The 27,618-nt window shown below is 35.5% G+C and overlaps 1 protein-coding gene and 1 pseudogene across 2 annotated transcripts; one reads left to right on the top strand and one right to left on the bottom strand.

Moving 5' to 3' along the window:
* Positions 1–848: 848 nt before the first annotated feature.
* Positions 849–10,829, bottom strand: LOC120340858 (cysteine-rich hydrophobic domain-containing protein 2-like). Its single transcript, XM_039409243.2, has 5 exons — positions 10,581–10,829; positions 10,387–10,441; positions 7,611–7,823; positions 4,773–4,832; positions 849–3,955 (listed from the first exon to the last, which is right to left on the bottom strand). The coding sequence occupies exons 1-5, from the start codon at positions 10,706–10,708 to the stop codon at positions 3,905–3,907; spliced, it is 507 nt and encodes a 168-aa protein (XP_039265177.1). The 5' UTR covers positions 10,709–10,829; the 3' UTR covers positions 849–3,904.
* Positions 10,830–18,043: 7,214 nt separating this feature from the next.
* Positions 18,044–19,530, top strand: LOC120341450 (thiamine pyrophosphokinase 1 pseudogene; annotated as a pseudogene). Its single transcript, XR_013480446.1, has 2 exons — positions 18,044–18,300; positions 18,608–19,530. The product of XR_013480446.1 is annotated as a thiamine pyrophosphokinase 1 pseudogene (transcript).
* The last annotated feature ends 8,088 nt before the right edge of the window (positions 19,531–27,618 follow it).

Raw genomic sequence — 27,618 nt, 5'->3', positions numbered from 1 at the left:
GTGATCTTGTTATTGGTCTTATTTTCTATCATCATTTCTTTGAGCCGCGCTATGGCTAGCTCAGTTGAATAGTTGTTTCGGAAACCAAACTGGGAAAGGCTCAAAGTTCCATGTTTATCGAAATAATATTTGAGACGATGATATAAAATATTTTCATAAATCTTGGCAATTTATGATAGCAGGGAGATAGGCCTATAATTATTCGGATCATGCTTAGACCCTTTCTTATGGAGCGGTATCACCTTAGCTATTTTCAGTATATCTGGATACACATGATCTGTAAAACTTTGATTAAAAAGAGAGGATAAAATTGGCGATAAAACAAGCTTGGCGATTTTGAACATTTTCACTGGTATATCATCACTACCTACAGCTTTATTACTATCTAATTTATCTATTTGTTTTTCAATTTCCAGTGGTATGGTATCACGAAGAAAAAAGGATTCACTGATGCTTGGTCCAAGAGTATGCATGTGGCTGTTCACAGCTGGACTTTTTTTTGACGCATTGGACAAACTCTTAGGAAATGATGATTCAGGGCAGCACAAATGCCAGTACCATCAGAAATTTGCTTACCATCACTTATAATATAAGGTGGTAGTTTGTTAACCTTGGAATAATTACCAATTATTTTGCGACGTAGCGTCGTATTACGTCAAAACCTCCAACATCCAAATTTTGGGATGGCTACGCTCTTGTGCACGTATCATGGAGAATATTTCATATCAATTATGGGGAAAGGAGTCCAACAATCCTCTCCCGCTATATTTGCGTCTGTGGAACCACACAACTTTTCTGTCGAGAAAAATTGTTACGAATGAGAAGGAAACAAACAATAACACAGCAAATATGACAAAATTCAATAATTTATTTAAAAAAAAAAATAAAACATCAAAATACAGGCGCGAACAAAGATTTCATTCCAAGAGAAGAACGAAAATAACGTACATTCGACATATAGATGGAGACCAGGGTTTTGAAGAGACCAATAGGTTCCCATATTTATCAACATCAATTTGGGTGCCACCCTGTTATGAACCACATCTACACCGAATGCCTATTTTTTAATTAACCTAAACAGTGACTGTAAGGAATAATTTGAAGGAGTTTAACGAGGCTAATAGGTGGTAAGCCGAACAAAAAACTAATATTGTACAAAATCACTCTACAATCAGAGGTACAGCAGGAGGAATTTTACTTGAGTTAACGATACTTTAACAGAGGTTATTTCTCGAATTTCAATTATGAGTATTGGCAAAGGTATCAAAATTGTGTCAAACAGAAGAATATAAATGCAGACGAGAGAGACCAATATAAACAAATGAAGTAAACAGGACCAGAAAAGAAAATGATCAAAATAGTAATTCGCACGCCTTCAGTTTTGTAATAAGCAATCCGGAAGATGAAAGCAGAGTTTTTATCATAGTGCTATAGGAAATCCACTCACAGAAAACCAACCAAAAAATATGTCATGGAAGGTTCCGCACATATAAAAATTTACCCTATTAAATTTATCATCCAGACAAAATTAGACTCTGACCATCCATTGTCTTTTTTTGGGAGGGGGGGGGGGGTGATTTTGTGAGTATGATTTCTTCTCAGCAATTGAAATACATAAAATTGGTCAAAGGTTTATGAAGGGACAAATCATTGTAACAATCTTTGTAAAGTGGGCATATCAAAAGTTTATTACGCTCGTTATTGATGTTACTGTTATGATTTATTTTTGAGAACACAAAGACACGAAAACTCCATTGAGTGTCTTCACGCTTCACAGCATTAAAACAATTATATGTGAATAATAAAATACTAATCTAACAACCTTAACCTTTTTAATTTTGTATGTAACTTAATGAAATCTTGAATTGATTTAGTCAGGTAGGCAAATGAAAAAGTACTTATTAGTTCAGCGGTAACAGTTTGTTTTAGAAATTACCACTACCAGTAAGCCAAATTTTCTGAGTTATTTCTAAAATTACAAAATAATGTTATTTCAGGATATGGAGTTAGTTCTTAATACAAAATATTAAGGATTTTTACTTCGTTCAAATAAACATGATACTTGTGTACCATAAAAACAGTGATGATGGGATGGAGATGAGTAAGCACAGTGTCCTAAGGTTATATCTTTTAAGCAATATTCATTAAACAATGTTAGCTGTTATACGAGATCTACGCAACATTTCCGCTTGGATTAAATTTTGTGCCGTTAGAAGCAAAATGTCTTCTTAGGAATTCAAATTATTAAAATTTCCTTTCTATTTTTGCTAAGAAATCATAATTTATGCCAAACCTCATAGTAAAAAATTAATTACGAATTTACGATCAACACAAATTATTAAAATTTGGTACAATAGTGGGTACTCATGGTGAAGAGTACACCCAACAAAGATGCCAACTGAGATACAAACCATATTCATGTAAAAAAAATTTGCAACAAAAATGGCTGACATCTTTTAATGAATTTTAGTACTTGAATCTAGTGAACACAGATATGCAGACAGAGCATAAATCTATTGGAGACAAAGTTTGGTATTAAATCCCATTTCAATTACTAGCAAATGTTGGTGAATTTTCCGCAGGTTCAGTAAAGGATAAAAATAAAATTCAAGCATATTCCAGAAAATAGAATTGAAAGAAATCTATCTCTACCAACCTACAGGACAGAAAAAAAAGGAAAATTCTCTTACCAAGCATTTAGGTGGACTTAATCCAGGAGATATTATAGTAAAATAATGCTGGATATTAAAGGTATTTTCACTTTGACAAAGTCACGATAAACTCAATTGAAACCTGTGAAACTTATAGTTGAAATTCCCATCAAAAACATAATGAAGATGAAAAAAATAATGAGAAAGGAGGTGCCACGGCAATATTAATAAGTTCAAATTAAAGAAAGAGGTTAAAATTTAATTATGAAAATAAACAAATGAGGAAAACAGTTTAATAATTCAGAAAACTGTAGCGAGATGATCTATCTAACTATGCAAGAGGAACAACTTTTTCTTCTTTTTAGAATCAGTTACATGATTGTCATATAAGCGATCGAATTTCGAAATGACTGTTTTTTAGTTTTATTAATTTTATCTGCCGTTACTGAAATGAATACAAGAAAAAAATTGACATTGGCCACAATTTTGCTTCTCAATGTTCTACCCCGATTACTCGAAATAAATTTTGAACATTTAGATATAGAAACTCCTCCTACTAAATTTGCTTCTTGCAGGATATATTAGAATTAGAGTACTATTAATAAGTATTAATCAAAATGAGAAAAATTTGAAACATAAAATATCAATATATGCAGATATGCAATCAATCTTCATCATAATGAACAACCAAGAATTTCACTGTGCCAAATGAAAAGAATGAATGTAACTAATAGCAACAGAGTTCAATGACATAAAGATAACTCAAGAATTTTAGTTCAGATAACCACACCAAGCTTTCACAGACGCTACAATATAATAAAACAAAAATAAGACGAAAATGAGGACGTAGTAAACATAAACAAAGTATAACATTGGGCGCTCAAGGAATGTGTGTACCATTATGGAGGTAACTAATTTTGCTCGCCTATTTTAGATCAAGTTGTGTAAAGGGACTGAAACCTATGGGCAGGGGGTATAATCATTGGCTAACACAGACAGTACCCGAAACTCGTAATAGAACTAAAACAAGGTAAATCGGAATAAAATTATGGCCTAACCCTAACCTGGTACACACACTACGAGAGTACCCAACATTGTGTGTGTAAGATAGTTCCTTCTTATTGTATCTTTACGTATTGTATCTTATCCATCATCCTTACTTTATCCACTATGATTTTTATGGAATTTCATTCCTCTGTCATTTTCAATGTCATTAGGTAAGCTTCTTACAAAAGTACAGATTGCAAATGGACTTAGTCTGGACGATAAACTGGAATCTTAGGTATAAATTCTATCAATAGAACCTGTAACAAAGTGAATAAAAAAGATTAATTGAATTTCCATTTAGACATTTATGTTCATTCTAGTGGTGAGTGCCTTGATCTCGATATGTTGACATTTAAATTAAATAAAACTAATTTCCATCAACTCAACTAGAGTGTTATATAAATTGAGATGTCTAATTCCAAACTGAAAAAAATTCAGTATTACTAAAAGCATAGTGGAATGAATCTCTGTGCATCAATGGCTGATAACTGACATTGCTTATATATTTATGAGATATGCAAATACAATTCTCTGGGGACAACACCATAAATTAAAAACTCTTGGCATTTCCAAACATTCATTAAACTTGTGATTAAAAAGTTATATTAGCAATAAAGATAAGATATGATTTCTGTCATTATCTCTATTCTCTAGTGAGGGGAAAGATGAAAGGATTAGACAGGTCGCAAGTCGAGGAGGGAATACTTAATCTACCAGTTTATAGTGCATGGACTTGGGCGGGGGAGAAAGCCATAACTAATCAGTGGGAGCATAAACAACCCTGCAGTGATGAAGAGGAGTACAGCAACACTCGAGTCTAGCATATTTTCTCCTCTACAATATTTCAACCAGTGCTTACTCCTCTTGTACATAAACCAGTGGTGAGACGAAAAGCACAATTGTAACATCTAGCTTATTGTGCTATTAGGCCTCGTTGTATTGTCTTATATCAGTCATACTGGCCATAAAACTAAAATAAAGAAACCATTTTTTTCACCACTGGTTAATTTTTGTACAAAACTTCTAGAAAAGGGGTAAAAAAGTTTTCACACATTTATAATATTAATTACTTACATATTCTAACATTGCAGTGTTACTATGTCTTTCCTTTGATAATTTCCAATGAAGACCAAGCTAAAGTATAAAAAATAAAGTGAAAAATGAGGAAACACAGCAACAAAACAAAATATCAAACAGGGAAATTTTCACATTTGGTCTATCTAACTAATTAGATTGAAAAAAAAAAAAAAATCATTGAATACTATAAGCAATAAGGTGCATAAATTCATGTATGGATGTCCTAAACAAACAAATTCTTAAGTTCAGGAACATCTAAGAATAGTTTTATTCGAAAATTTAGCATTTTGAGCAGTTAAAGTCTCACAGTGTGAGCAAGACAGCGTTTATTCAATTTTTGAAATCTGAAAAAAATTCAATCAAATCAGTGTTGATCGTCAAGTTTCATGCTATTCAAATTTACACTCATTGAATAAACATTGACGAAGAATATTTTCGATACTCTCTTTTCAAAAAAAATGCTATAGAATCGATTCGAAACAGTAGATTATTTGATTTTAGCCATTCCTGTTTCATCTTATACTGATTTTATCAAATCATAATGATAGGCCTAGCTTACAAAGGATTTGTGGTAAATAACAGAGACTATACTTGGAAAAACACATGCAAGCAATAAGCAAATTCTACCTGAAAAACTAACTAATCAATCACAAATTTCTATTTCTACAAATATTCTGCACGTTACATAAATATTGTCATATCATGTTTGTGTAAAATTAGAATTCATTTGCATATCATTTTCATTTGGATTAACAACTCTAATAACAGAAATTAAATTTAGATAATTCAATAAGCAGAAATCCATATACCCTTATAGCCTACTGTCTACCATAATCAAGAATAGTTATTGGTGTATAATATTATGAATTTCATTTAATGTTACCAATTGCAAATGGAATGTTTTTATACAATAGACAATAGTACTGGTATGCATTTAGATGAAAATGGTGCTTCTGTTGTGATTCTTGTGAATAATGTGTTATATTAACCCTTTCCATGCGATTTTTATTTTTTATTAAATAATTGTATTTGCTACGCCGACTTTATGGATTTGTACCCCCACAACTAATCGATCGACTAACGAAAAAGTAATGATCCTCTACTGCCCACTGACGGCTCGTTGGAAAGCTTATTTAAAGAGCTTGCAATTGGCAATTAAAAAATTTTTTTTTTTAAAGGGGTGGTCTGAGTTACAAACCGGATAGAAAAAAGGCATATTTTTTTCTTGGGTGTTGATACTTCAAACCGTGATAAAAAATAGAAATATTCGCTAAATCCTTTACTGTTACCGCTTCTTGGTTGGCAAACAATAGCATAATATTGCTGTAGCAATTTCGTTATCTAACTCAAAATACTTTGGTAGATGGAAGGGATAATACCTGTATGTCTTCTATTCCCACCCAAAAAACACAGAAATTTGCATAAATTTCAAAAACACTCCCTCGTTCCGCCACAAATAAAATTCCCATGGTAAACGAAAGCGAGATTTACCGTCGCTTATGTTAATCTCGAAGAAGACTTCTTATTAATAAACTAAAACCCGGAAAAACTAGACCAACAGTTTGCGACCGATTGCTAAATAAAACAGTGGAGTACATCAACGTACCCGCCGCAATCTAGCGAGTTTTGTCGTGGGTACGTATACGTGCCCACCGCACGGAAAGGGTTAAAGTTAGGCTATCTAGGTATCACACGACCCATATGATATAATACTAGTGTCACCAATCCTTACCATTGCCAACCATAATTGTAAAATTCGAAATTCTAGAATTATGTTTCGTAATAATTTTCACATTAATCCATATTTCAGTTTGGAAATAACTAATTTACTAAAAATTCATTACTTCAACCCTTAATTTTTTATTAATTAATGAAATATCATTACTTTGAATCTTGTTTTAACTAAATTCTTTCACCAAACTTAAGATGCATAAAAGAACCAGCATAATCTATCCCAATCATAGTAATTATTAATGGGACAAAATCATCACAGAAAATCTAAATTCGATCAATCTACTTTACAGGATTATAAGCACAGAACATAATGATCAATAAGTTCAATATTATTACATAATCAATACTGAAAAGTCATGAGTATTTGTATATTTAATTACAATATTGGGAAGGTGTTGATAAATGAATAATAATATTGGGATTCCATATCTCTTTACACAACTTTTATTAATGAATTAGAAAGTACTGATTTTTGGCTAATTGTCTCTATCTGAAGTGTAACTCGTAATTCGAATGTATAATTTCAGGAATGGGACATTTGATTACTAGAGGGTATTAGATCGCATGTCATATGGGATGAAAAGTGTATAGGGAATATAGCTGTTGACATATAGAAACCATTGTGATGGATATATTTAAAAATAATATATTGGAATATGGCATATCATAGTAATGCATGGTTTGATTAATATTCTATTTTTTATAATTTACAAGGTAAAACGAAAGGCTTTTCGATCTTGGACAACTGCCTGAATTTAATAATATTTAATCCAATGGTCCAAGTACTCGCTTTAGGCTTCCACCCGACCTATTGCAATTGAGCTCTGTACATTGCTGATCATTGATCCATGCTTGGAAAGCACATTTAATACAGCTTAGTTGGAGCCATATAAAAAATGATCCCCTAATCAAAGGTGTAATTTATCAAGTAAGCAATGTGGAACATGCAAATTCATGGCCCTTCCAAAAATAACAGATATAAAGTAAAAAAGTCTCATAATTACAAAATCAAGTTAAAAATGATATGAACATATATTTCATCAATAACTTATATAGCTGAAGTACAGATGGGTCTATGAGTAATATTTCAAGCCAACCCACCTTATGATATAATTGCCTATTTTCATGATCTAATGCTTTTCTGATGACAAGTTTTGATCGTTTATTCAAGAAGACGACAGGACAAACAGAACATCCTAGGGTACAACAGCAGCATAGACATCCTATAATCAACCATTTGAAATTTAGAGGAACCATTTTCTTTAATATTGAGTTTATTCTGTTGACTGTGGCCCGGAATTCTTCTGGAGCAATCTGTCAAAAAAATGTTGAAAGAGTTCGCTGCTAATGTTTTTGAATCTCTAAATACAAAGTAAACAAATAGAAGTAAGGTTATTTTAAAAAAACATTGCTTCACTTGGTTATTAAACAAATTGCTTTCAAATTTTAGAAGTTAATAAAGATTGATAGTTTATTATGTTTTTAAATTTTCTTTGGGTTATCGAGACTCAGAGGCACTATGACTACACATTGATTATAACAGTGGTTCTTAAACTTTTTCGAGCGCGACCCAAATCTGAGTTTTATGAATACTCGCGACCCAATCCTAAATAACGCAAAATGTGTTTTTAATGTTAGTACAGTTTGACTCAAATACAGACAACTATTTATTAGAAACAGTCCATTGACTCAGTGAGATTGATGAAACTGAAATTTCCTTTTCATTATATCTTCAATACACAGCTCTATTTTACTTAACGCAATACGCAAGTTGTCACGGGTATCGAGGCAATTGCGAGCTTAGTTTTGATAACCGTCAGTGCCAAATATCCTCGCTCGCACAAGTGCCTTGTCGCGAATAGTAGCAGAAAAGACGTCCGCTGTCTGTCGCAAACACGACATCCTAGCTGGCCTTCGGTATCTCTTGCAATATACAACTTTTTACTCACCAAATGTGCACACACTGCTTCGTTCGCAGTAAATGGTGCCTCGAAATGAAGTCACATTTTCTCTAGATATTGAATAATCCAATGTCGAGAAGCGAGCTTTTTCATTGCGTCGTCTATTACAATTTACATAAACCAAAAAGACACCCATTTTTGGTTATTTTAATCCAATAAGACGACATTCCTTGCGGTCAACACAACGACAAGCGACGTGCATGGTTACCGATACCATAAAAATAATACACGTGACTGGCATATCAGAATTGTGATGTAACAATGAGCTCAAGACAGTTCTTCCCGTGAATGAAATTTTTTATTTCATTATTTTTAAATACCAGAGTTTAGAAGCTAAATTGAAACATTGGGAAAGCTGAAAATTCCTCCTTCTTCTCTTAGATCAGGGGTCACCAAACTACGGCCCGCGGGCCGGATCCGGCCCGCGTCGTCGTTTTATCCGGCCCGCAATAACACGCAAAAATGGCCAAATATTTTCCCAAGAAATATTTTCTCGAGCATCGTCTTCCTAGTTTATTTCGTAACATTGGCCAATCAGCAAGATGCAAAAAAGACGTAATAATGGTCCTTTTCGCATTTTCAATGCTATTCGTTAGTTTCTGGTTGTGTTTGGGAAATCTAAGTATGAATCAAATAAGTCAATCATCATTTTCCTCTTTAGGAGTTGTAGTTTTAATAGTAGTAATGAAAAATTAGTCTAAGAAATAGCTGTGACAAAATAGGCTAAAATTTTCTACAGGGAGGCAACGTTTTCTGCGAAAGATGCACTCGTGGCGCGTGCATTCGACGAAACTGTTTACGTCTTTGTGCTAAAATGAACGTCGAATGTGCATTTTAGTGCATGTGCATGTTAGTTTGACAGTGGTTCATTGTGGGTAATAATTAACGATGTTCTGATTGTACAAACTTCATAAAAATTGGTACGTATCAAGTTAGGAAAGAAATACACACGTCCACATAAATCCGTCGTCCGTCCGTAGTCGTGCAACGTTTTGATAACAGCTAAACTCAGGATTGTCGTCTATATATAGAAATCTTGTATATTTGTTTTCCTAGGATGTTCTCGATCTATATTCTGCGATATATATAGAATTTAATATTCTAGTCTTCAGAAATGTAGAATATATATTGTTGAATAAATTGAATGGATTTCCCAACTTTTGTGAATTTATTGTATTGCATTGACAAAAATATTTGTCCGGCCCGTTTCAACTCAGTTTGAGTCATGTCCGGCCCGCGGTCAAAAAAGTTTGGTGACCCCTGTCTTAGATTGACGACCTTGTCGCGACCCATTTTTAAACCTTCCGCGACCCATGTTTAGGTCGCGACCCATACTTTAAGAACCACTGGATTATAAGCTGATTCCTTCAAGAGAGCTATTTCATACATTGTTAATGTCATCTTGAATTAAAGGTAATGGCGGTTCCTGTCCTATATTTAACATACTGTAGTTTACCAATACACAAAATTAGAAATCTTTATTAAATTAAATCCAATTAAATTAAATCCAATATTTTGTATTAATGTGATTAATATTACGATGTGTGTTCGGAGCAATAGTCGTCAATCATTATATCAACAAGGATGTACATGTACAATGTCCAAAGAATACACTATGAAATACGGATCGGGAATCACCATGTTAATATGCTATCAATTATATTAAGAGTTTATAGTTGGAACTATGAAGAGTACATATACAATGAAAGTACAAAGTACACAAGATATCTTCTTGTTTGCATTGCTGTGTGTGTATATAATTCTGACTATTGGAAAGTTGAATGTTCAATATCAATCAATTATTATTTCACTCAAATCTTTAAAAGGTTTAATACCAACACTGTAAAGAAATGATGGGAATCATGGCATAGTTTTGAACAAACCACAAAAAACTACTCTATGTAAAGGTGACTCACTCTTCCTATCAAAGCTCCAGGAAACTCATTCTCAAATCGATTGCTGAGACCAAATCTGTCAATATAAATATATACTTTTGTAAGTTCATACAAATTTAATTACAATCTCGAAATCTTGGTGAAGGTTGGACACATTGCACAAAAATCAGTAATTATTACTGTCAATTTTCAATTACCGTAATTCAAATACTTACACTGTCAAGTGACCAGAACCTTTCACAACAATTGGATCAGGAACAGTAATGAGTGATTCCTCTGAAATATCTGAATCACCAGCATCTTCTGCAATTTCAATATCATCAAAATCCACTCGTACATCCATTGCAGGTAACCACTACACTACCTCCCAATTGAAGCTAATTGATGTAAGCAATATAGGACTATTAAGAAAAATGTGGATTTTTATCATGAAAAAAATGGGCATAAAATATGACTGTAAAAATATGGTAGCGTGTTAAGATTCTCAACAACCGATTTTTCTTGTTCCTAATCTAAGTCTGGATTTTAAAATTTTACCTGCCATTGGTTTTCAATTTGCTGCCGCAGTAACGACAGCCTGTCATTGGTTTGTGGCAGCTAAAAAGTCAGTCGCCATAGGGTTGGCCGTAGCGGCCATGGTATCGAAATACCGTCATGGTTTTGCGGCAGCTGCAGATGTCCTAGAATACTTAAAACTGCACTTGAAATATATAGTTTAAATTGTATAGCGAAAAATTTCACAATTTTAAAGCAAAATAAATTTATTCAAATAAAAGGGGAAATTTACAAAAAGTAATTTAAAGCATCTAAATATGACTGACATTTTCAAACCAAACTATTACTTCATTACATACAGACATGTGAAGCTTTTTTTCAAGTAAGTTAATTATTCCATTAGTTGACTCAACCAGGAGTCAGAACCATAATCCTATATTCAGATCTGCAGATTTTAGAAAATCAGATATAGGATAGAAATATAAAACAGTAAAAGAATTTATATGATTCACTATAAATTACCGGTATGCTCATTGCTGCATTGTTATGTTGGGGGCTCATGTAGTTTTGTAACTAACGTACTTCTAGTGGGCGTAGCATAACAGCATAACAATTTTTTCACCCGTCAATCCTAACCCCCACCTGACTACGCCATCAAAAAATTACGTCACTACGACGTCACAGTGATGCAATAGAGCCCTTCAAACTACCGTATACGAACTGTCATCAGGGTTGCCAGACCCCAGCGATCAAAAAAAGCCAAATCAAGACATAAAAAAGCCAGAAAAAGCCAACAATTTTACTAAGTACAAAAGCCCCATGATTTGCCAGATTTTAAGCCCTTGGCAACGTACTGATGATGATGTAGAGCCATCAGTTCATTCAGTGAGGCACACAAATTGAACTGTAGAAAGTAAAATAAATATCAAGCGGGCAGCATTATTTTACCATTCAATATATACAATACAGGGTGCCGCTTCAGTCTGTCAGTATGTAATATACCTACAATATGTTTCTACTTAAACTTGTGATACATCTTAAAAAATTCTCCCTATATCGTACTTTACTATTGAAATTTTTTTCACTTTTAAAATTTATAAACCATCAATTTTATTAAAAAATTATCTGACCCCCTGCCGCTCACAGGTGGACCACTGATATCTAATTCAGTAATTTTAGCGTAGTTAATCACATCGTTATTGCAATTGCAGAATTAAACTAAAGCTGAAAGCTCACATAAACCATATCAGGCATAATGAAAATTGAGTTATACAACTATTTTTTGGAAACAGAACGTAAACTGACAGCTGACGAATAACACGCAAAACTATAAAAACGAGGCAATGTTTACAACCCTGCTTGAACATCTGTCTGAGCAGCTGCAGAAACTGCACTTATTTCTTATTGGGTATGGGTAAGAGTTAATGTAACTAACAAGGAAATCGACTACAGGAGTGGTGACTCCTCTACGGCCCATGGGCCGGGGCCACGGCCCATCTAATTGGGCCACATTGGCCCCCATCAAGCTATGGGCCACGGCCCCATCAGGAAAAATTCAATTATCTTAACAAAATTTTCAATTTTTACCAAATTGTCAATATTCGAACCAAAAAAATATACTCCTGTAGTATGTGTACCAGGTTAGGGTTAGGACAAAAAAAAATTCAGATTTTTTACATTATAGTTCTATTATGAGTTCGGGGACTGTCTGTGTTAGCCAAGTGAATAGTTTCTTTACACAACTTGATGGGCCGCAGCCCATAGCCTGATGGGCCGAGGCCCAATTCGATGGGCCGTGGCCCCGGCCCATGGGCCGCAGAGGAGTCACCACTCCCACTCGAAATCGATGCTCCAGGAAATCCTAATGTTAAGTAGCTAAGTACAGGTAATAGGCTATTGTTCAGTTGTTACACACTAAATATTCTATTTCATATGATTTTAATAATAGACACTAGAATAGACATGAAAAAAGCCAAAAAAACGCCAAAAAGCCAAACGGAAATTCTGACGCCAAACGCGTTTAAAAAAAGCCAAAAATGGCAACCCTGACTGTCATCCAAGAACCACTGTCAACTATCCCGATAGGAGAAAGAATCGCTGACGTTGGTCAGTCCTTTATCGTCAAAGTGGAGGCGCAGTTCTTACCACTTCATGGCAGCTCCTGCCACGAACGAACCGCGGCAGCTCTTGCCATGGTTTTATAGCGCTATTCAGTATTCAGTAATCAGTATTAACGGTATATTCATAAATTAATGTACCAGATTTTAATTGATCATGTGGAAATATATCTACTTAACCCTAACCCTAACCCCAAATCAATCAAAACTGTATCCATAAGAAAAACGTTCCAACTTACCCAATATTTGTCACCATAATAGATAGCCCTGTCTTTACGGCCCACCTGCCGCGGTTACGGCAGCAAAATTTTACCTGCCATTGGTCTTCAATTTGCTGCCGCGGTAACGGCAGCTCGACCATTGAGGTGTATGAGCTCGACATTGGTTTGTGGTAGCTAAAAAGTCAGTTGCCATGAGTTTGGCCGTAGCGGCCATGGTATGGAAATACCGCCATGGTTTTGCGGCAGCTGCAGATGCCACAGAATACTTAAAACTGCACTTGTCAAAGTGAGTAACACTTCATGGTCACTTTGTTTATCGTCGGCGCCGTCCTAACCCCCATCTGACTACGCCAGTGGTTCCCAAACTTTTTCAAAAAAATTGTCCGACGGACCCCTTGCAATTTTGTTTTTGTTTCGCGGCCCTGGGCACTAGTTGACTAAAATAAAACATTATCGAAGAAAGACAGAAAGATATCACATAAAACAAGGTCACAACAAAAATAAATGCTCCACACGGTGTAGTGCAAAACATATCTTCACCTGCGTTTATCATGATAAAATTACATACGATTATCTCAATTTAAATTTTAGAAGACATTTTGAAATTGATAATACAGAGTTGAAAATGTAAAAATATATGCCTACCGTTACCGTGTGTCAAAGACTAAATTTGACATCTAAAAACCAAAACGTAGTGCCTTTCTGACTGCGCTATACTTAACGCTATCTACCTTTCAAATCAAAAGCGTAAAACAGCATATAGAAACGGAGTGGCATACTTTATCAACTACCTACTGTAATTCTCTCCTATAACAACAAGCATGCAAAAAGGCAGCGTCGTCTACACCTCCCAGTGCAGTTTTAAGTATTTAGCGGGATTTCCAAACAATGGCCGCTATGGCTGAACGACGCTCCAGAAGCATATGTACCAAGATGTCGCACGACCTGAACCCTAACCGGTACACAATACCATGTTCAGGTTGTGCGCCATCTTGGTGCACATAGATTACCTCTGGAGCTCCGGTCAAACCACGGCGACTGACTTTTTAGCTGCCCCAAACCGGTACCACGGCAGCAAAATAAAAAATCATGTCGGGTAAAATTTTGATGCCGTAACCAAGGCATGTCGAATGTATTGGCAGGGCTGCCCCTGTTGGTGACAACCAATGAGTAGGTTGGTACTTTTTTTTTTATAGATACAGTTTTAATGGATTTGATGTTTGGTTCCAGATTTAAGTAGATATAATTCTGTATATTAAACAAAAATACGGCACATGACTTTGTTAATATGCCGATAATACTGATTACTAAATTATAGCGCCATTAACATGGCATGAGACGCCGCGGTTTGTTCGTGGCAGGAGCTGCCACAGCTTTGTGACGTCACAATCGGGAAAACCTAATCGAAACAGAAAGTGAAGAATCAGTGTCCTTAGCAGAGATTGTATGTAAAGCATCATAATGCGATAAATGTGTCTTTCCAAATTTAAGCAGTTAATTTTTGCATTATCAAACTTTGAGCCATCCAACAGATTTCTTTCGCGGACCCTCGGAAAGTACTTCACGGACCCCAAAAGGTCCGCGGACCCTAGTTTGGGAACCACTGGACTACGCCATCCAAAAATTACCGTACGTCACTACGCTACGACATTACAATCACATTATAAGGCTTGCCAAATATACGTACAATCGCCCGAAATGGAATTGGCGCCGACGATAAAGAACTGACTGACGTTATCGATCTCTCTCCTATTGGAATCGTTGGGACGAGAAAACGAGAGAAATAATTGTTCGATTTCGGGTGCTCGTTTGCGCGTCTTGGATGGCAGTTCCTATAGTTTAAAGGGCTCTAATACGTCACTGTGACGTCGTGTTGACGTAATTTTCAGATGGTGTAGTCAGGTGGGGGTTAAGATTGATAAGTGGAAAAAATTGTCATGCTACGCCCACTAGAAGTATGTTAGGTACGAAACTACATGAGACCCCGGTACTAAACTAGAGAGCCCACGGCTTCACCACAGCTGGCTCTTTTGAATTTAAGGTTGCACACCACTCGATTAGATGGATGTTGAACGCGGAATCGCCACAAAGTGCACAAATTTTCTATTTTGATGACGTTATCGCGCACAAGAATAAATCACTTAGAGCCCACAAACAAATAAAAGTGATAGCAAAAAATACGATCTTTAACCACTGAAAATTTCAAAGTAATTGATCTAATATTTATGAGAAAAGCGATTTTTTTTCATAACAACAAGAATACAAAATGACAAAACTATCAATAGCTTCATTTCGTGTCCAATAAATCTAATGTTTTTTTGTCATTCAAACCACAAAACGAGATAATGTTTACAACTGGTCAAAATCCGATCAATTTGCGAAGATGAGTTACGGCGTGATCTCTTGTCTACGCCAGGGATCGGCAACCTACGGCCCGCGGAGCAATATAATCCGGCCCGCGACGCTTCACTGAATTATAGTAACAAATTATAGCTGTTTTGTCGATTATATTCTTTACGCAAAAAAATTTACGTTTTTACTAAATTGTATTATAACGTAACAAGTATATAATTCACAATTACTCGTTTAGTGAGCCTATAATTTAACAAGAGAGATATGCTCAAATATATGGACACGTAGCGCCACCCAGTGGGAATAATTTTGATGACGTCATAGCGAAAAAAAAGTAATAGCCTTCTGGAGAAAAATTTTATCTTCAACCCCTGAAAATTTCAAAGCAATTGGTCCAGTATTCGAAGAGAAAAGCGATTTCTTCAAAACGTGTCAAAGAACAAGGACACTAAGAACAACAATAAGAACAACAACAACATAATATTGAAACGATCGCTATGTCCACTATGTGTCCAATTATAATTTAGACAAATGACAACAAGACTCAGAAAAGTTGATGCTAAGTGCAAATGGTTTAATGGCGCAAAAAATATTCAAATGGTCAGTCTTTGCGCGATGCTTAAAATTTAACTTCTGATCTGCGTGATAAAATGTGATTCATCGGTCATCCATTCGATTTTTAACATTCTAAAAATATGCGCGCCCCGCCAATGACTTGCAACCTTTAATTTTGACCCGCGAGCGACAAAAGTTTGCCGACCCATGGTCTACGCTTTTGCATCTGGGACCTTTTCATCCTTAAAATGTGACTTTTATTCGACAGCTGCTGCACATCAACTTCAAAAATAGACAGCGCAGGCCTGGAATAACGAAACCTAGCAGGTTGGATACAATGTCAGATACATGTACGATGGCGTTTCAACTCATCGTCTTACACTCCAGTGAAGTCATATTTCTATACCATGACAGCAATCGATAGGAAAACAAGACTAATGGTGTCAAAACAACTAGTGGAAATTGGGCGCTCTTGTAGTATGTGAACCAAGATGGCGGACACCTAAACATAGTATGTGTACCAGGTTGGGGGTTAGGCAATAATTTTATTCCAATTTTCCTTATTTTTTTAGTTCTATTACGAGTTCGGGGACTAGTCAAGTAACCTCGTAGTATTTGTACCTGCAATTATGGCCTAACCCGGTACACATACTACGTTCCGATGTCCGCCATCTTGGTTCACATACTACGGGAGTACTGGAAATTGTTGACAAATGTACATTATGTCGCATATATTGTACACTTATTGGACACGTAGTGGACATAACGATCGTTTCAATATTATGTTGTTGTTGTTCTTTGACACGTTTTTAAAAAGTCGCTTTTCTCTTCGAATACTGGACCAATTGCTTTGAAATTTTCAGTGGTTGAAGATAAAAATTTTCTCCAGAAGGCTATTACTTTTTTTTTCGCTATGACGTCATCAAAATTATGTGACTCTACGTGTTCATATATTTGAGCATAGCTCTCTTGTTTATATATGTTTTATCTATCAAAAGTTCATTTTGCCTTGTTTTCATGTCCACCTTCATGCACTTGCTGTTGGCGGCCATAATTCAACTTCTCACAATGCCATATTAATTAAACTGAAGTATGTGTGTACATTGTCATATATGGCAAACAAATAAACCCCGTGATGACGAGTTGTCTTATTATTATCTTTGTCATATATCTATCATATAAAATAAATATAAAAAAAAATAATTTCATATTACGCATTTAGAACTGTGAACAATCTCGATGAATTTTCAATATTGATTACTTCATTTAGCCTTTGTGTTTTAAATTTTAAGATTTCCATCTCTCATTATCTTTTTTTACATAAACCCGGATTTGTACTGTACTGCAACATAAAAGTTCAACGCAATACATAACACGTGTTTTATCCTGTCCGGAAATTATGTTTGTCTTTTAATCTTTATCGGAATGACAAATAAAAAACGATTTGATTGATTGATTGAAAAATCCACATTTTTGGTTATACACTTCGTACGCTATCAATTTGTAACCCATTACTCCACTTGTTTACAGACGTACTGTATTATATAGCCTATCACAAGTGAGAGGAAGATTAAATATACATTGTTACGTTGTAGTTTTATGGGCTGTACGTTTTAGCAAGATGACCCCAGTCTAGTAAGTTACAACGCTGAGTTACGACTACACACAAAAAGGTTCTTGTTTTGAAACTTCTGCTAGCTGCTAGTCGCAGAGGTGGGCAACTTCACTAGTCGGCGGGCCAGATGTGAAAAAATAAAGCCCTCGGCGGGTCGGATTATTACAAAAAATACTTCGGTATCCAATGTTTGGTAAATGCTCGACACTCTCTGTCAACTTTACGTTTCTTGGGATATTCCATGGTTAATAAAACTTAATATAAAATCTAATTTCTTGGGTTCCAAATATAACTGATAACAGTAGTGGGGAATGTTTACAACGCTCTCTGCTCTGACCTTATATTGATTGCTTAACAAGTGTGCTAACGCAATTGTTTGTTCACTAAGGCAATTGTTTATTTCACCAGCTCGCACTGACAGTGCGGTGAGAGTGGAGCGATCGGCAACTTTCATGAATGATGCGTCGGACCCAACTACTAACATACCGGGTCGGACCACATTACAGAGTGTGGTTGGATACAGTCAGCGGGCCGGTCAAAATCTCGTCGCGGGCCGTATGTTGCCCACCCATGTTAGCAGGTAACATAAATTAATGAATAAAATTAGAACGTGGCAAGTGTAATCTTAATGTAAGAAATCTTTCCTGCTCTTATCAGTATAAGTCCGCTGTGTTTCAATTTTCTGTTACACGATAGAGTCTTTTGTTATATGGTATAAATACCGGAAGTTGTTTAAAGTAACTGTAAATAACATATTATGTGTTTGTTCTCATAGAAATGGTATTAAAAGAATACAACAGACTTACTTATTTTTGAATATCCTGTTTGAAATTTACCTCCATTTTCAGATAGCAGGTTTCAGACATGGATTTTTCTTGTTTTTATAGGCAATTACCTCTCAATTAGATGAAATAGATTGATATATCTACACAAGTAATATGATGAGGTTTTGCCCTCTCCAGTGCTGCAAATCAGCTAAAAACAATGCTGAAAAAATCGCAGTCACCATTTTAAACATGGACACAGGATGTGATATTTCGCAGTCTATATTTCACCGGTTGTGGGATCAGGCAATCTTTCGAGCTTGTATTGATGGTGGAGCAAACTTCGTGCATGACATTATACATAAAGATACAACTTGTGGCTTCACAAGACATATGCCTGATTTTGTGTGTGGCGATTTTGATTCCATCCGCCCTGAGGTGAAACAGTTCTATGAAAGTCAAAGCGAGACAGTAGTAACGCAAACACCTGATCAGGATGCAACTGATTTTACGAAAGGCTTGCGTTTGATAGCAGAGAGACTTCATCAAAAAAACCTTGATATTGATGTTATTGTAGCATTAGGCGGGAAACAGGATAAACTCGACCACAGTATGGCAAATATTGACTCTTTATACGCGGCAATGAAATTTTTACCACGATGTGTTCGAACTTGTTTGATATATGATTCGTGTTATATATGCTTGTTACCTATGGGGAAAAGTGCAATTGAAGTAAATACTGGTATGGAAGGCGATTGGTGTGGGCTAGTACCGATTCGTCGTCGAGTTACATTGACAACAACAGGATTACAAAAAAACTTCAATAATGATAAACTTGAATTTGGAGGAGTTGAAAACGTGTCCAATAAATTAGATGGATCAGAAGAAGTAATTGTTGAAACCGACCACCCACTTGTGTGGACAATGCATTTTAAAGCATAAAAATATTTTTTTCGTTATATTAGTTTATTTATATGTTTTTGTGTAAACTTTCAGTTTCTTTTTGTAAACCTCTTATCTTATCCTAAATGTGTTAAGTAACTGTGTATTCTAAATCAGTGACTCTCCTTTTCTTCGTCTGATTTGCATTTGGAAATTTTTGTGTACGTGAATATTTTTAAATATTTCACTTTTAGACAATCTTTAGGTTAATTTCATTATTATTATAGATATACAATGTTCAAAAATGGTTAAAGTGATCATGTGATGTCAGATTCATATTATGCTATGGGTTAGAAGGTCAGAATACTTATATTACTTTGGCTATAATACAGAAGATTAGAGTAATCATATACATTGAGATTGATTGATTCGACTAGAATTCGATATTTTATTTCAACATAAGCCAGTGTCGAAAATTTTTTTCCCAAAGCAGTGGAAGCAAAAGGATAAAGAGTAAGTATGAGAATTTAAATCGCTAAGTTATGCAACACCTTAACATTTTTATTGCCAAGTTATTCGTCCAAAACTGCAACCTATTATAAATATTAACTTATCTACGTTTCAACCGCCATTATTAGAATAATTACTGTTACACTGCACACAACCCAGTTACTACTAACTACTTAGTTAGATTTAACTTTCCTCATTACCCGGTAGCCTATATTTCGTTAGCATGTTCTTTAAACATGTTGTGACGTCACAATATATATATCACGCATTTTATGACTCATCTACGTTGGATTTTATTCTGACTAGGTGAGGCTTTTATTCTTTTCGTTTTTCTAGGCCGCAGGGGTCACCAAACTACGGGCCAGATTCGGTCCGTGGCGTCCTTTCACCCGGCCCGCAATAACACGAATAATGGCGAATTTTTTTCCAACGGTTGTTTCCGCGAACATCGACTTCCTTGTTCATTTCGTAACATTGGCCAATCAGCACGATACGAAAGGTGACGTAACAATATATCCTTTTGCATCCGATCAGAAACTTTTGTTTTTGTTCAGAGATATGTCACATGAAAGCATTTTTGCGAAACTCGGATTGCGTTGCATTCAGATATTTGTGATGTCACATATGACCTGAATTGCCAGCATTTTGTAATAGGTATTTTGTTCGTACTATCTGTACTTTATTCCGTGCCAGGTTTTAGTCACCAGTGCTAAAGATTAAGCAACAATTTGGCTCCTTTCGGTTTGTTCTGTATTTATTCTATTCTCACGAGAAAGCGACGACAACTTGTACCTTTGGTCCGCTTTGGATACATCGTGCATTTATACCATAATATAAGTTTTCTCAGTCCATTCAGTGCGTAACGTCAAGCTTCGTCACGTCAAGATCTGTTTGGAACGTTGTCCTGTCAATACTTTAATAATGTTCTTGAAAATACCACGACTCTCATTGATCTCTTCTGCAACCCAGCGAAGAGTCGGTACCTTCCAGTTTAAAAAGCCCTTGGAAGCCCTCCCTTGGATGAAAAAATATCTGATGACCGCGTAATCTTTAATTCAAAATATTCGGTTTGACTTTTTTATAGTTTCAACTTCAAGACATTGTTACTGTAGTTCTCAAACTTTTGTCGCTCGGACGGATTTTCAGTCACGGTTTTTAAACAATGCCTCGTTTTCGCGATTCGGAATTCTATTCGATAGTTTTTGGTGGTGATTCTCAAATTCAGTATGAATCGAATAAGTCAATCGTCATTTTGCCTTAGGAGCTGTAGTTTAATTGCAGTAATCAAAAATTGTCTAAAAATAGCTGTGATGAAACGTAACGTTTTCTGCGAGGGATGCGCTCGTACACTCGTGGCGCGTGCCTTCGGCGAACCTGTTGCTGTGTACGTTTCTCGTGCTAAAATGAACGTCTAACGTGCATTTTGCGCTAATAGTACAAGTCACGTAAACTTTTTTACTGCTCACATGCGGATATTCAGGACAGCGGCTGTTTTGCTAACAGCTAACCTCAGGATAGCTGTCTAGAAATCTTGTATATTTGTTTTGCTATGATGTTCTTGATCTACATTCTGCGATATAGAATTTAATATTCAAATCTTGAGAAATGTAGAATTTATATTATTGAATAAATTCAACGTATTTCCCAACTTTGGGGAATTTATTGTATTACATTGACAAAAATATTTGTCCGGGCTGTTTTCAACACAGTTTGAGTCATATCTGGCCCGCGGTCAAAAAAGTTTGGTGACCCCTGCTCTAGGGCCCAAGGGTTGCCATACGCCAGATTTTTCCCTGACATGTCCGAGATTTTAGTGGTCAAATTTGAGTCAGGGAGAAATTAAAGTGCTGAAAGGTCATGGATTTTCTAATACAGTGAATCCATGATACAAATCCTCGAGTTTTTAGATATTGCACATCCACGAAATCTAATTTTCAGAGATATGTCACATGAAAGCATTTTTGCGAAACTCGGATTGCGTTGCATTCAGATATTTGTGATGTCACATATGACCTGAATTGCCAGCATTTTGTAATAGGTATTTTGTTCGTACTATCTGTACTTTATTCCGTGCCAGGTTTTAGTCACCAGTGCTAAAGATTAAGCAACAATTTGGCTCCTTTCGGTTTGTTCTGTATTTATTCTATTCTCACGAGAAAGCGACGACAACTTGTACCTTTGGTCCGCTTTGGATACATCGTGCATTTATACCATAATATAAGTGTTTTGGTTGCAAAATTGGTCAACGTGGTACTTTTGTCTTTCCAGATATGGTAACCCTACTCTAGGCAAAGTTTTCTCAGTCCATTCAGTGCGTAACGTCAAGCTTCGTCACGTCAAGATCTGTTTGGAACGTTGTCCTGTCAATACTTTAATAATGTTCTTGAAAATACCACGACTCTCATTGATCTCTTCTGCAACCCAGCGAAGAGTCGGTACCTTCCAGTTTAAAAAGCCCTTGGAAGCCCTCCCTTGGATGAAAAAATATCTGATGACCGCGTAATCTTTAATTCAAAATATTCGGTTTGACTTTTTTATAGTTTCAACTTCAAGACATTGTTACTGTAGTTCTCAAACTTTTTTGCTCGCGGCGCACTAAGCAAAAAAAATAATTTGCGGCACACTTGTAAAAAATAAAGTTAGCTTTGAACAAATTATTCAGCAAATGTTAATGCGATGTGTGACAACAACCCTCGTACTACAACGATAAGGCAAATGCAATAATATTTTCAGTCTAATACTGGTCTCACAAGCTTGCCCGTTACATGCATGTCATGTGTAATGCGAATATCTTATTTTCTAAAATTCCAAAAAGCTCCGCGGTACACCTGAGAATCACTTGCAGCACACGAAGACGAAATCCTTGCTTTGCTAAGATTTGAGGAATGGCGAATAGTGCCGTACTTGACTTGGTGTTATATTACAGAAGTGACTCGGATCGTTGCTGTTACTGCAGTTGTGAGTCGGACCATTTTTCAATTTCAATTCACGCTGTCACAAGACAGGAACTTCTAATAGGGCAGTTCCGGTATCGTAAAACAGCGCGGTGACACTGAACTAACTCGTAACTGTCTCGTAAAAGCGGGGTTTGCAGTCACTGTTATAACTGCTGTCTTTAAATGTTGGTGCTTTTTTGGAATCGGTAAACGTGTTCATATATTTGAGCATAGCTCTCTTGTTAATATTCAATTACAATCAATTGAAAAAAATTACAAAACAATAAGTAAAATTGGTACTCCTGAAGTATGCGCACCAAGATGTCGCATAACCTGAACCCTAACCTGGTATACAACCTGAGTTCAGGTTGTGCGCCATCTTGGTGCGCATACTCCAGGAGGTCCGTGAAATTTCTAAATATTGATAAATTTTTAAAACGCAGAATTAACACAACTATATAAACTATAAAATTATTAAGACATATGGAGCAAATTGCAAAACATTTGTCATGGTATACATTTCACGCGGCACCACGTTTTGTAACTCGTTGAATATATCGAATTTAAATTTTTTTCATAAATAATTTTGACGCGAAACAAAAAAATATACTTGTTACAAACTGATCAATCATGAGGTATTTGGAAATGTTAATAGAAGAAGTACAAAAGGCCTGATAAATTGTCGATTACCTTTTAGCATTGACGATAAAATACATCGAAATTAGATTAGATTCAAATTGTGGTGAATTCTCTATTATAGCATATTCGCTTTTAATTTTGCAGTGATTAGTACAGAAAAACCATTAATATGTATTACAGTTATGAAATTGTTGCTTCTACAACTAAATTAAAGTAAAATAATAGATAGAAATATCTGTGCAAAAAGTAGTGAAATTTGAGAAAGGGTGGCTTCCGGTTGAATGGCGCTTCCGGTTGTTGTTGACTCTATTTCTAAAAATAAATTTGTTCATTATGATATGCATTTTTACTATCAGGCATTGATATCAAGTGGTCTTTGTGTGTATTCAATATTGAAAATGCTGCCATTTCACGTCAATTATTTTTATGTAAGAGCATGGTATTTGTGAGGACAGTATTTTTTATTCGAAAATATGTAGCAGTTATTTTGTACCTAAAATGTACATAATTTTACTCTTTTCGAACTTAACAGATATATCGTACCAAGGTTTGTTTGGAAAAAATATCAATAGCAAACCTAAACTTTTTCAAAAATAAAGCTTATTCCAAGTACATCAAAACCTATTCATACTAAGAAGTGTGAAAGGATGTAATTGGGACTAAATTCTACAAAGTTAAATTAAAGAGGAATAAAATGTGATGTGTACTGGCGTATTGTAGACGAGAAAGAAAACTATTTTATATAACTTTTTCTAAAAGCTTCAAATCACACAGTTTTGACAGTTTAAATTGTGATAAATCAACTACCTTCTTCAGGTTCCTCTGTTGGGATTGGCGTCGTAATGATTTTCGGAGATGTTTTTATTGTGGTTGATTCAATAGAAGAACTTGAAGTAATCACTGTTATGCAAAAACCTACGGCCCGCGGAGCAATATAATCCGGCCCGCGACGCTTCACTGAATTATAGTAACAAATTATAGCTGTTTTGTCGATTATATTCTTTACGCAAAAAAATTTACGTTTTTACTAAATTGTATTATAACGTAACAAGTATATAATTCACAATTACTCGTTTAGTGAGCCTATAATTTAACAAGAGAGATATGCTCAAATATATGGACACGTAGCGCCACCCAGTGGGAATAATTTTGATGACGACATAGCGAAAAAAAAGTAATAGCCTTCTGGAGAAAAATTTTATCTTCAACCCCTGAAAATTTCAAAGCAATTGGTCCAGTATTCGAAGAGAAAAGCGATTTCTTCAAAACGTGTCAAAGAACAAGGACACTAAGAACAACGATAAGAACAACAACAACATAATATTGAAACGATCGCTATGTCCACTATGTGTCCAATTATAATTTAGACAAATGACAACAAGACTCAGAAAAGTTGATGCTAAGTGCAAATGGTTTAATGGCGCAAAAAATATTCAAATGGTCAGTCTTTGCGCGATGCTTAAAATTTAACTTCTGATCTGCGTGATAAAATGTGATTCATCGGTCATCCATTCGATTTTTAACATTCTAAAAATATGCGCGCCCCGCCAATGACTTGCAACCTTTAATTTTGACCCGCGAGCGACAAAAGTTTGCCGACCCATGGTCTACGCTTTTGCATCTGGGACCTTTTCATCCTTAAAATGTGACTTTTATTCGACAGCTGCTGCACATCAACTTCAAAAATAGACAGCGCAGGCCTGGAATAACGAAACCTAGCAGGTTGGATACAATGTCAGATACATGTACGATGGCGTTTCAACTCATCGTCTTACACTCCAGTGAAGTCATATTTCTATACCATGACAGCAATCGATAGGAAAACAAGACTAATGGTGTCAAAACAACTAGTGGAAATTGGGCGCTCTTGTAGTATGTGAACCAAGATGGCGGACACCTAAACATAGTATGTGTACCAGGTTGGGGGTTAGGCAATAATTTTATTCCAATTTTCCTTATTTTTTTAGTTCTATTACGAGTTCGGGGACTAGTCAAGTAACCTCGTAGTATTTGTACCTGCAATTATGGCCTAACCCGGTACACATACTACGTTCCGATGTCCGCCATCTTGGTTCACATACTACGGGAGTACTGGAAATCGTTGACAAATGTACATTATGTCGCATATATTGTACACTTATTGGACACGTAGTGGACATAACGATCGTTTCAATATTATGTTGTTGTTGTTCTTTGACACGTTTTTAAAAAGTCGCTTTTCTCTTCGAATACTGGACCAATTGCTTTGAAATTTTCAGTGGTTGAAGATAAAAATTTTCTCCAGAAGGCTATTACTTTTTTTTTCGCTATGACGTCATCAAAATTATGTGACTCTACGTGTTCATATATTTGAGCATAGCTCTCTTGTTTATATATGTTTTATCTATCAAAAGTTCATTTTGCCTTGTTTTCATGTCCACCTTCATGCACTTGCTGTTGGCGGCCATAATTCAACTTCTCACAATGCCATATTAATTAAACTGAAGTATGTGTGTACATTGTCATATATGGCAAACAAATAAACCCCGTGATGACGAGTTGTCTTATTATTATCTTTGTCATATATCTATCATATAAAATAAATATAAAAAAAAATAATTTCATATTACGCATTTAGAACTGTGAACAATCTCGATGAATTTTCAATATTGATTACTTCATTTAGCCTTTGTGTTTTAAATTTTAAGATTTCCATCTCTCATTATCTTTTTTTACATAAACCCGGATTTGTACTGTACTGCAACATAAAAGTTCAACGCAATACATAACACGTGTTTTATCCTGTCCGGAAATTATGTTTGTCTTTTAATCTTTATCGGAATGACAAATAAAAAACGATTTGATTGATTGATTGAAAAATCCACATTTTTGGTTATACACTTCGTACGCTATCAATTTGTAACCCATTACTCCACTTGTTTACAGACGTACTGTATTATATAGCCTATCACAAGTGAGAGGAAGATTAAATATACATTGTTACGTTGTAGTTTTATGGGCTGTACGTTTTAGCAAGATGACCCCAGTCTAGTAAGTTACAACGCTGAGTTACGACTACACACAAAAAGGTTCTTGTTTTGAAACTTCTGCTAGCTGCTAGTCGCAGAGGTGGGCAACTTCTCTAGTCGGCGGGCCAGATGTGAAAAAATAAAGCCCTCGGCGGGTCGGATTATTACAAAAAATACTTCGGTATCCAATGTTTGGTAAATGCTCGACACTCTCTGTCAACTTTACGTTTCTTGGGATATTCCATGGTTAATAAAACTTAATATAAAATCTAATTTCTTGGGTTCCAAATATAACTGATAACAGTAGTGGGGAATGTTTACAACGCTCTCTGCTCTGACCTTATATTGATTGCTTAACAAGTGTGCTAACGCAATTGTTTGTTCACTAAGTCAATTGTTTATTTCACCAGCTCGCACTGACAGTGCGGTGAGAGTGGAGCGATCGGCAACTTTCATGAATGATGCGTCGGACCCAACTACTAACATACCGGGTCGGACCACATTACAGAGTGTGGTTGGATACAGTCAGCGGGCCGGTCAAAATCTCGTCGCGGGCCGTATGTTGCCCACCCATGTTAGCAGGTAACATAAATTAATGAATAAAATTAGAACGTGGCAAGTGTAATCTTAATGTAAGAAATCTTTCCTGCTCTTATCAGTATAAGTCCGCTGTGTTTCAATTTTCTGTTACACGATAGATTCTTTTGTTATATGGTATAAATACCGGAAGTTGTTTAAAGTAACTGTAAATAACATATTATGTGTTTGTTCTCATAGAAATGGTATTAAAAGAATACAACAGACTTACTTATTTTTGAATATCCTGTTTGAAATTTACCTCCATTTTCAGATAGCAGGTTTCAGACATGGATTTTTCTTGTTTTTATAGGCAATTACCTCTCAATTAGATGAAATAGATTGATATATCTACACAAGTAATATGATGAGGTTTTGCCCTCTCCAGTGCTGCAAATCAGCTAAAAACAATGCTGAAAAAATCGCAGTCACCATTTTAAACATGGACACAGGATGTGATATTTCGCAGTCTATATTTCACCGGTTGTGGGATCAGGCAATCTTTCGAGCTTGTATTGATGGTGGAGCAAACTTCGTGCATGACATTATACATAAAGATACAACTTGTGGCTTCACAAGACAT

The sequence above is a fragment of the Styela clava genome, chromosome 14 (genome assembly GCF_964204865.1).
Source record: "Styela clava chromosome 14, kaStyClav1.hap1.2, whole genome shotgun sequence".
Classification (NCBI taxonomy): domain Eukaryota; kingdom Metazoa; phylum Chordata; class Ascidiacea; order Stolidobranchia; family Styelidae; genus Styela; species Styela clava.
The sequence above is the reverse complement of the archived record's forward strand: the minus strand, read 5'-3'. Positions and strand labels throughout refer to the sequence as shown.

What these genes read in the sequence shown, in the direction of transcription:
- LOC120340858 (XM_039409243.2), bottom strand. Translation starts at nt 10,708, where the DNA reads ATGGATGTACGAGTGGATTTTGATGATATTGAAATTGCAGAAGATGCT. An exon ending in CTGGAGCTTTGATAGGAAGA is followed by an intron (nt 7,824 to 10,386) that starts GTGAGTCACCTT and finishes TTTTTTTGACAG; the next exon opens with ATTGCTCCAGAAGAATTCCG. An exon ending in ACACTGCAATGTTAGAATAT is followed by an intron (nt 3,956 to 4,772) that starts GTAAGTAATTAA and finishes ACTTTGTTACAG; the next exon opens with GTTCTATTGATAGAATTTAT.